Source organism: Zeugodacus cucurbitae, chromosome 5 (assembly GCF_028554725.1).
Source record: "Zeugodacus cucurbitae isolate PBARC_wt_2022May chromosome 5, idZeuCucr1.2, whole genome shotgun sequence".
NCBI lineage: Eukaryota > Metazoa > Arthropoda > Insecta > Diptera > Tephritidae > Zeugodacus > Zeugodacus cucurbitae.
Genome location: NC_071670.1, coordinates 64,233,244 through 64,244,280, shown reverse-complemented (window position 1 = coordinate 64,244,280; position 11,037 = coordinate 64,233,244). Strand labels below are relative to the sequence as shown.

The following is an 11,037-nucleotide window of genomic DNA, read 5'->3' as shown; positions in this document are numbered from 1 at the left end:
ACGATGGAATGATGAGCTGTAAGTGTTATTCGACGACATAGACATAGTCCAGCGAATAAAAAGACAGCGGCTACACTGGCTAGGTGATGTTGTTCGAATGGAAGAAAGTGCCCCAGCTCTGAAAGTTTTCGCTGCATTACCCCTGTTGGAAGCCGAGGAAGAGGGAGGCCTCCACTCCGATGGAAGGACCATATGGAGAAGGAGCTGTCTTCACTTGGTATTACCAATTGGCGCCGAACTGCCAAAAGGAGAGATGCGTGGCGCGCTGTTGTGGATTCGGCTATAACCGCGTAAGCGGTGTTTACGCCAGTCAAGAAGAAGAAGATATTATAATGAAAAGGCTTTCGTGAATTCTAGTATTCTGTTGGTATGCTTTAACTTCGTTAAATTTTCTTAATCTTGGGATTCATAAGAGCAAAACTGCCGCCATGTCGGGAAGAATTTTACTCATCCTTTGGGAATGTTCAGAGTTCGACGCCCTAGTGCGAGCTTGTATATTTCTAATACATATTTTGTTATTCAAGCCGCTGCACACGCTCCGTACTCGATTCTCAAACGCGTACTTGAGAGGTTTTGAAATTTTGTTCAGCAAGCAGCTGCGAGCGCTGTTACTGGACTCTCTGGCACGCAATTGCGATGCGAAGAGAATGACTTTCAAGACGATTTTCAGTTTCAAATCCATCACGGAGTCTTTTTGATACCCTCACCTGGGAACTATTTCCAGAAAGTTGTGATTCTAGCAATAACATAAGAATTTTTAAAATCGGCACAGTAGTTTTTGAGTTTATTCATTCCAAGCATACATGCAAATCTTTCCTCTTTATAATAGTAGTATATATATATATGATTGCTTTCTAGATTTTTCAATCTGTTGAACTTGATATATTTAAAAAATCCTCAACTTTTAGTATCGTCATTGATGGTGGGATCGTTGGTAAGACGTCGGAAGAGAAATTATCTTTCATTTATGCTCTAGGCTTTCTGTCACAGTATCTCATTTCCATCTCAAATTCTAAATCAATAAGATCGATGACTAAAGTACTGAGACTTAACATGGCAGACTATCATAGATATCAGATAAAGGTCAGATATCTGTGGATGCAAGGGTTACTTAGTGAAAAGTGAACGATTGTGTACATTTCTGTGATCACGTTTTATAAGAAGGAAGTCACAGAAGCTGATGAAGACCAAACCTCAATTCTTAAGTTGAAATGATATATACTCAAAATGAAATATATCTCTCTACCACTTACTTTAATCTGAAAAGAATCACCAAAACGTTAAGTGGAATAAATAGCTAGAGTTGAAAGCCAGATTTTAATGCTAAGATGAAAGATTTCAATTTATCAATGAAGTCAATATCCTTATGACTTCACATGTTCACTAAAATGTTGTCTAAACTGACGTATCTTTCATAAACTAACACACTATACTCGTACATTAGGTCGTTAATTATATTGGGTCCTATGATCCAGTGGGAGATAATCAACATTCATCCCTGTATGTGGATGATTTTGCATTATGTCTGTTATGGAATATTCTGACTTATATAAGATATTAGAATGTTTACGCTAGGGAAGTCAGCTCTGCCTGAAATAGCTATTAATACAATATAATCTAACGTAGCTTTCGGTGAATACATGTTGATGGTTACTGATTACAAATAAACGAACAATTTGTTGTGAGGAGCAAATGTTCAAACGAAATATAGCTTTAAAAGGGGTTTTCGTAGTGTTATTGTGACTCCTATTGTTTTCAATATTTTTCTCTTTTTTATCGAATTTCTCTCTCGAACATCTTGCATACAATTTTTATTGTTATGTGTACATTTCCCTGCGCTGCTTTGGTGTTGATTCAATTTTTTTGTAAGCAACAAACCGGGGGATTTCGTTTACAAGTCATGTTTATTGCTATTTGTTTTTGTTGTACATATTTATGCATATACATATATATCTGAGAATGTTAAGCGAACCATGTAAAGTTCAAATACAATCAGTATAATCCAATTGTCCAGCGTTGACATATATTTTTTTACGTCTTTTAAAAATGCTTGTACAACAACAGAGATGTGTTTTTTTTGTATTGTATGAAATTTCAGCAGCAACAAGGATTCTTTTTGTGTTATATGGATATCACCTTATATTGTTACCCACATATGGACATATGTATTCCATATATAACTGTTTGTATGTTTAGGTGTCCCGTTGTCTACACGTGCCTTTGGGGGCTTTCACATTTGCACAGTTTTCCATAGAATTTCACAGCTCATGACTTTACAAGCAGCTTGACTTGTGCGCCCTTTAATTCTATTAACAATTGACTATTTGATTGTGCAATATACCATATACATAAACATATGTACAAATATATATGTGTGAATGTATTTGCATTGTCTTATGTGTTTGTTTAAGTACACATGACTCTTTGCTTATGGGCTTAAAGGCCGCAAATATCTTTTCGATTTGTAAATTTATGTTTGTTTAAGGGGTTTTAAATAACTTAATATGCCCTTAAGCTTCTATTTATTGCCTACGATTTGTTTATTGATTGTAGTTTACAATATTATTAGCTCTGATGATATTATTTCATTTTTATTTACTTTGTTTATGGTTTAGTACATAGCAGAGGGTATTGTTGATGAGCTACTGACCACGGTAAGAGATGTGGGTGAGAAATTATTTGTATGGAAATCTATAAAATAAGACATTATTATTAGAATATCCCAAACAGTAATTGTGGCTAATGTCGCTTTGGTATTTCCAATTGATCCTATGTATGATTGAAATCTGAAAATTTGCTGCAGATTTAGCTCTATGACATCTACGGGCGAATACTGGTTTCACTCTAAAGATCTAACGGTCCTACCAACTGCATGTTTTAACATTTTAGTGTCCGTATGAGCTGTCTATACAAAAAAGCACTTAAAACTTCAAGATATCTCGAAGGTGTATAATTTTCAAAAGTATGATATCTCTTTAAATTTTTTTCTGTAAACTTTCTTTTTTTAAAATTTATAAAGAACGCGTGGAAGATGCCGTTTCAGGGAACAGTCAACGGTATCTTGGTAAGCTACAGAGATTCTTGGTTCCAATATTTTCAATAAACATAAAGATCTCCAAAGTTAGTTAGAATATTTTACTGACTTAAGGGGTTAGGAGCAGTCAGTGTTTTCCAAAAATTAATTTTTTTTCTGCATTTTCGTTAAAGATATTCTCTGGAAATTTGAAGTTGATCCGAAAATTACCTTTCGAGTTATTCGACACATAACAAAGAGCGCTCTGGCACTCCAATACGCTAGTGTGAAACTTTAAATGCGCTTTTCTCAACCGCTCAGTATATTTTAATGAAATTTATACAGATTTTAGAATACATAATAATCCTGGGTCTGATCGAAGCTTTTTCTTTTTTTTTTCAAAAAGAAAATCTAGAAAGAAATTTCCTTAGGTTTTGTTAATTTTTGACTTCGTATGAGGCCCAGGCTTATCAATTTATAAAACTAATTTTTCTAATCCGATTGATTTTAGATGAATCTTCAAGGACTAATGATTGTCACCGCAAGGACCTTTTTTGAAACTGGGTCAACACAAACAGCTATTACTTTAGAAATTATAATTTTTTTTGTTTTCAAATTTATGTGACTTCAAGTCAAAATTTTGTTTAATAAAGCCATATTATCACTTTTGTAAAATAACATTAATTATACTGAAAATTCCAATTGTTTCGTGTCTCTGACTATCCCTAACACCTTAAAGTAATGAGAGTACATTTCACTCATAGCATATATGTAGATGAGTATATGGATCTCTCGGAGATGGAATATATATCTTTCATAAAGAGTAGAATGTTCCAAATTAGTAACCACCAATAAATAAGCTCTTGAACTATCCTTGATTTTTTTAGATACAATATCAAGCTTCTGGACTAGGAAGTTGCATACATTTTCTTGGTACTTCAGAACTACCTTTGGATAAAACCTTTGTGAGTTGTAGTCCACATTTGTTTCAATTCAAAACGATTTCCCGAAATTTTCCTGAAAGTGGATTTTTCAGAGTGCTAGAACATTCACCAAATTTTAGTAGACTAGTTTGTCTAGCCGAACGAACTTGAACAATTGCTTATCTGAACAGAAACGACAACTTGCTTTACATAACAGCCACAGAGAAGTATCTTAATAGATACATAGAGAGACTCAAACGTAAGAGTTAATAAGAAAATGTATGTGTTTGAGTAATTTTCAAAAATGTGAGAAAATCTTGTACAAATAGCGCATCAAGCAAACTGACAAGCTTTCATATCACTACTTGTAAAATCTCGATGAACAAATACGAACAGGAAGAGTAGGAAGCAAATGCAAGATAAGTAGCGCCAAAGCAGCTGCTTGCTTGCTGACAACCCCGTACTAATAACGATGAGCTGACAGTAATAAGTTGAAATAGGAAAAATGTGGAGAAATGTGCAGAAATGTGTACCGTTATGTTGGTGTTTTTGATGCGTATGAAAGAGTGTATGGAGTTGCCAGAAGGCAACGGTTTGGTAGAATAAATAGTGAATGGCATAGTTGATGTGGAATTGCCTGCATCATTGCTGGCATCGGTTACGGCTCCTATATACTAATCAACAGCGTTGTCATCTATCATGCTTAGTACCGTTAGTGGCATGCTACATAATGTCGACTGGATTTAGTTTCACACACAAACAAATACACCTCTGCGTTTGCATAGAAATTGAGAAATTGCACAAAAATGTGCGTGTGCCTACAAATAACGGTTATTCAGCTCAGGAAGTATGTATCTTCATAAGCATTGCGGAAGCACAGGCATCATGATTAAACTACCGACAATGTCTTCCACTAAAAATAAACATACAATGACTGCAATAACTCAGCTCAGTGCAATTTAAAGCAGCAAAGACGCAAACTTACTCACACCTAGCTAAAGGCGTTGTGATTACAAATGTGTTGTTGTTGTAGTATTGTGTGTGTGAGTAAATATTTATAGAATTACTTGTAAACTACTCATATCTGACATAAAAGCATATTAAAGTGCCAGTGTATAACTATGGCGTGTACTTGGCAGCTGATTGGCAGCATAAGGATACGATAAGTTGCTTTACCAGCAGCATATAGTACCTGTTCGATTCGCTTTGTTACCTTAGCGTGCAGCGCCGGTATTGAAGTGCAAAATATTCGATTTATATGCAGCTATGCGTTGGCAGCACATTCGTTTGCTGAATGACAAATAAATAAGGTGAAATAAATAGTTTAAGCTGGGAGGTGCAAAGAAAAGAAGCAAGTATAAGATTGCAGGGAGCAGAACTAGTGAGGAACTAGTTGGAAATTGAAAGCCAAGTAGTCAATTGAGTGACTTGTACCTTTTCCGTCCTCTTCAACCTAATCAGAGTTGATCTCTTTATTAGGGGGTGCACCGAATAACTATAAAGTCGCTCAATCAGTAACTCAATTACATATAAATGCTTTATTATTACTAAGATTTAGCACTGTGGCAAGAATATTTTATCTCTAACAGGTATTTTAGCGTACTTCACTTGACATCAATCAAATAGTAACTTAATTGAGTCAGTTAGTAGCTTTAAAGTACCGAATAAAAAAATTTAATTGACTCAATGAAGATACTTTTGCAATGATTGCATGAATCGTTTTACACTAATTAATTGCCAATTAAATACTAAATGTGTGATTAACTCGTGGGTAAATTGCGTAAAATAGACATTGTCGCTCAATTAGTGACTCAATTACTTATAATTAGTTAATTGTTCTTAAGATGAAGTGCTGTGCCTGTAAGATCTCGATTCTGGTATCTTATATCTCTTAGAGGTATTTTAGCGTACTTCACTTGACATATATCACTTATTAATCAATCAAATAGTAACTTAATTGAGTCAATTAGTGGCTTTACAGTACAAAATTAAACGATTTTTTAATTGACTAAATTACGTTTTACACTAATTAATTGTCACTTAAATACTAAATGTTTGGTTAACTCGTGGGTAAATTGAGTAAAATCATAATTTTATTTCTTAAAATCTCTTAAATGCTTCACTGAGGAGTATGCATTTTAATAGGTTCATGCCAGATTGGATAGGTTAGGTGGAATTACATTTTATTACTTAACATCATAAAGTCGCCATATTGGTATCTTTTGCTTTAGTAATCAAACAAATTAAGAAATATGGAAAATCGGCTGATAATATTGAAATTGAAATTACTAAGATTAAGAGCTGTGTCTCTGACATCTCATTTCTTGGATCGCAAATCACTTTGAGGTATTTCTGGTAGTTCACTTGGTTATATCAGTTATTGGTCTTTCAATGAGCAACTTAATTAAGTCAATTAGTTATTTGTATGGGATCTTTTACATTAATATAATCACTGGATTGCTCAAATGAATAAAGAAAAATAAAAATATTTAAGTATTTTATTGGGTTTTTCTGGTTTATGACAGGATTAATGGGTTAGGTTGGGTTTAGGTTAGTTTGAATTACAAATATTTTATGACATTACATCATAAAGGGTGGATTTGGTATTCTATGATAAATCGATTTAAAATCATTGATATCTTATCTTTTATCATAAAATCAGTAGTACAAATTTATCTGCGATGAAATTGCTGGGTTATCAAGTAAATCAAGTAATGAGAAAATTGGCTAAATTAAAAAAAATATTCTAAATATTTCGCTGGTCAAAATGTCAAAATGGTTTAAAAAACTCACATATTCCACTTAAATACCTACATATAATATTTATATATATATATATATATCAAAACATTTTGGTGTATATGCATTTTTAAGTGTTCATTAAAGCTCCACCTCTAGCATGTTGCTTCTTAAACTTGTCCCTTGTTCCAAGCCTTCTTCAACTAAAATTAATTCAAGCTGTTCTCACTTCATTTGCGGTTTCTCGAACGATTGCCTTTTATGACTAAATGCTACTTAATTGCAGATTCGCGTCAATTGCATCATGCACTTTTATAGTTTACTCATTTCACAGGGCACAAAAGCATGTTCATATTTCTTTGTAAGAATGAGAACACTGGAAAAAACCAGTTTTGGCATACAAAAGCAAGCTTTAAATTGAATACTTTTTTAATTCTCAGAGCTACCAGGAAGTATTTTTTAGGAGACAGAATGAGTGCGCAACTAAAAAGTTTGCGGTTTCGCGGTTGTAAACACGTGTTTCTCAAGTCTGTCAGTACAGCTGGTGTGCCTTGAAATGAGAATAAGTTGGTTTTAAGATGCGTATTGAAATGGTTCATGAGAATAATTTTGATAGAATGTTCTATAAAAACACTAAGGGTGCTTGTGAACATTTTAGTAAATTCTGAAAACTTCTTTGTCTTATGTGAGTGAAATTTATAAATTTTTTGTGAAAATTGGAGTTCTAGAGGATTTCAGTGTAATATTTTTTAAGGTTATTCGTAATTTGTATATTCAGTTTTCTGGTTTTCAAAGGTCTACAAATATTTCAATAGAGGTAAGAGATATTAATTTTTCTGGAAATATTTCCATCCGTTTGTATTTATACCTTTTTCTGAGTAAAGAGGGTTCCATTTCTTCAGAGGTTCCAGAGGCATATAAAATGGGGTTATTTTGGTTGCGTAAAGGTCATATATAAAGTATAGAAGTAAGGAGGTCGATTATATAAAGTATAGAAGTATTATTAATATAGAACAACACCGAATATTACTGTTACTTCAATACTAATTTCCTTCAGTTATGATCTCAAACACATTTCAATGCCCACGACCTTATAAACTTATATAAGTGGAGACGTACATGTTTCTCCAAAACTGATAAGTGCTCTTGATTAAAAGAAAAACGCAATGACATTGAGTTTGTACGACATGTTGACAAACAGGAACACACCCACCTAATGTGTGGGTAAACAAACTGGCATACGAGAGTCGATTGATAAGACAGTGAATTAAAAATATAAAATTTTTTGATTGTAAATATTTTCAATCTTTCTAGGTAGGTAAAGTGGTTGTCAAATGACGCACCTAAGCCTTTAGGAGGCCCATTGTGAATCCACTTACACTACAATGTCCTCTTTGAACCACTCTGTGGCTTTTATAAAGTTGAGCAGCTCAACAAGATTATCAATCTTTCTAAATAGGGGGATTTCTATATGAGTCCTCCATTAAGTATCTCGTCATCGTACATCATATCCGGAAGTCAGTCTTTCCTTTCCAAATCCAAAACATATAATGGGTTATCTCGACAACTTCTAGTATTCGAGTCTAGATTTCCTAACTAGAAAAATACGGCCAGATTGAAGAAGTGGCGACAGATGAGAACTACTTCAGAGCAGGCCTTTATTCCGATCCTAGTATAGATCGAAATCGAAAAGATTCTTCTAATAGCAAAGTCCCGGTTGGACTTCTCTTAAGAAATCACGTCTTTTATAACAAGGTACGGGCTAAATTTAGAACTCCTAAGACCCTTCAAACCAGTTCTCTCAGTTTCACACTGCAGATTCAAGAACTTAATATCTTATCCCGCCAACCTCGTATATCTAGACCCTAAAGTCTGTTTACTTGCAAAATTGTTACATATAAACATTAAACTCTAAATATATACGTACATATATATGAAATATGATCACCAAAACGCTAAGGGCAACTACTCAATCACATCTCATATTCGCAAAGAGTTGCAGCAATCAGTTGAGAAACTTCAGTCGAACCGCTGCCACAGGCGTACGCATTTCCTTAATTGCTTTTCTAAAGGTGCACCAAGTTCAAACGTCCATAAACCCAATTATTTTGGAGCTTCAAGTCAATAGTCAATAAAGCCAAGTATGTCCAATGCGGTGGCTTGCATCTGCAACATCATACATCCGTGTCGCAATGAGATTTCCGGCACTTTCGTGCTGCTCCAATGGATTGTGACGGGCATTGCGGCGATTGTAAAAGTGGTGCGCCCCGTTTGGTTGTTGTGTATGTGTGGGGCCGTTACAGTTGTAGACGATTTATTAATTAATTAAATTCCCGACAGTTGGCGTACGCACGCATATACCGTTAAGAGATGAGGACTACAATAGCACTTGGATGTACATGGCGAATGGTGATGGCGAAACGGAATTGGCTTATCTGCTCGAGCCGCCGCCAGAGCTTGAACGCAATATGCCGATGTTCATACAATTCGAATACTATAACGGGTAAGCATGCCGATTTCAGATTTTCAGTTTAAATGATTGCCTCCACCACACAATTGCAGCGCTGACGACGAGCTGACTCCCTTCATCGGCAATTTCTCCATTGAACTGTATGATGATGCCACAAAGCAGGAGCGTCATGAAATCGATGAGTGGGACGAGCTGTTGGCCGACTTTAAACCCGAGCTGGATACAAAAATGTTAGTGCACGGTTGGAAGTCGAGCACGCAGAGCCGTTCTATACAGTCGTTACGCGAGGCCTATACAAAGCGCGGCAATGTCAATGTGTTCGCCATAAATTGGCGCGATCAGGCGGATAGCATTTATTATTTAAAACCGGCACGTTATGCCATCCACGTGGGACGTGCCGTGTCGCGGCTGATTGATTCGATGGTTGAAGAGCGTCATGCCGATCCGCAGCGCATACATTTGATAGGTCACAGTCTGGGCGCACACATTATGGGCTATGCCGGTTCGTTTGCCAGGCATCGTGTCGGACGCATTACGGGTGAGTTCCTGAATCTTATTTTGACTTGCAGCTGTATTAAAGTACCGTTGTTACAGGTCTCGATCCAGCACGTCCCGCTTTTGAGAACTGTATTGGTCCTGAGAATCATTTGGATGCCACCGATGCGGAGTTCGTCGATGTGATACATAGCTGTGCTGGAGTTTTAGGCTTCCAGAAACCGATTGGCACCGTTGATTTCTATCCGAATGGTGGACGTGCTCCACAGCCGGGTTGCAGCGAGTTGGCAAAGATTTTTAGTAAGTAGATTGAAGTATTTTTGAAAATTTTTTGGAAGGAAGGAATGTTGAGACACTTGTACTCAAGTTGTATGTATCCTATGTCCGCCCTATGATAAGTCTGTCCACTGGTTTTTAGACGACTCCGAATGATTAATGGATTTTAAGACAAGCTTTACCATTTTAATATGGAACAGGGATTAAAATTGGAATCTGTATACAGCCAGTGCCTACATATTAACCCATCTAAATTTCTCTTTTAAAATCTTTGGTATAATCTATTCATTCCTATACGGATCCCGTATTTTACCACTACACTTTCGTATCTATTTTAGAAATATTGAATTTCACACTAGTTTCTCAAGGTACTAACGTTTTTTCTTCTCAACTCTCTCTTTAAAGCTGGCTGCAGTCACGGTCGTTCCCATGAATACTTCGCCGAATCTATTAATAGTGAAAAGGGTTTCTATGCAGTTGCCTGTAATTCCGTTGAAGATGTGAAATCAAAAAATTGCAGTGGAGAATCTGTACTTATGGGTGACCCAGTTCCATTGCATGCCGAAGGCGTTTACTTCTTGGAAACAGCTGATAAACCAAGCTTTGCTTTGGGAGTAAAGGGGTGATGAACCTTTTGGCAATGTATAACAATATTATAAATCCTTCTATGAAAAGCATTAGTAGAGATATTATTTTGAAAATAAACAATTCTTAAGCATTAAAAAAGACAACGTAATGGGATTTATCTTACTGATATCACATTGTACAGCTTCGAAAAATGAGATCAGTAATCGAAATTTCTAACAAAAGTTATTCATTCTATCGGGACGTATACTGACAACATGTAAAGACCATTATTGAAAGGGTGTCCTTTCATTTTGTAACCGTCTAAGTTCTTAATAAAGGTTGGAAAGTTAAAGACTTTTTCCAGAAGTTTGACGAAGCAATAGCCCAAACTCATCGGTTAAATATTGAACTGTGAAAAATTCGCTACAAAATTGAAGAAATCTAGCTTTGTGATTCTTCAAAGCGATAAAATTGTGGTAAGATATTTTTTGTGCCTAAAATCTAAAGTTAAAATAATAAAATTGAACTTGTCTCGGAAGTGATCTTAAGTTCAA

The 11,037-nt window shown here is 35.4% G+C and overlaps 1 protein-coding gene across 1 annotated transcript; it reads left to right on the top strand.

Moving 5' to 3' along the window:
• The first annotated feature begins 8,657 nt into the window (after positions 1–8,657).
• LOC105208790 (pancreatic triacylglycerol lipase) lies at positions 8,658–10,640 on the top strand. Its single transcript, XM_011178828.2, has 5 exons — positions 8,658–8,957; positions 9,016–9,178; positions 9,238–9,683; positions 9,740–9,940; positions 10,322–10,640. The coding sequence occupies exons 1-5, from the start codon at positions 8,819–8,821 to the stop codon at positions 10,540–10,542; spliced, it is 1,170 nt and encodes a 389-aa protein (XP_011177130.2). The 5' UTR covers positions 8,658–8,818; the 3' UTR covers positions 10,543–10,640.
• The last annotated feature ends 397 nt before the right edge of the window (positions 10,641–11,037 follow it).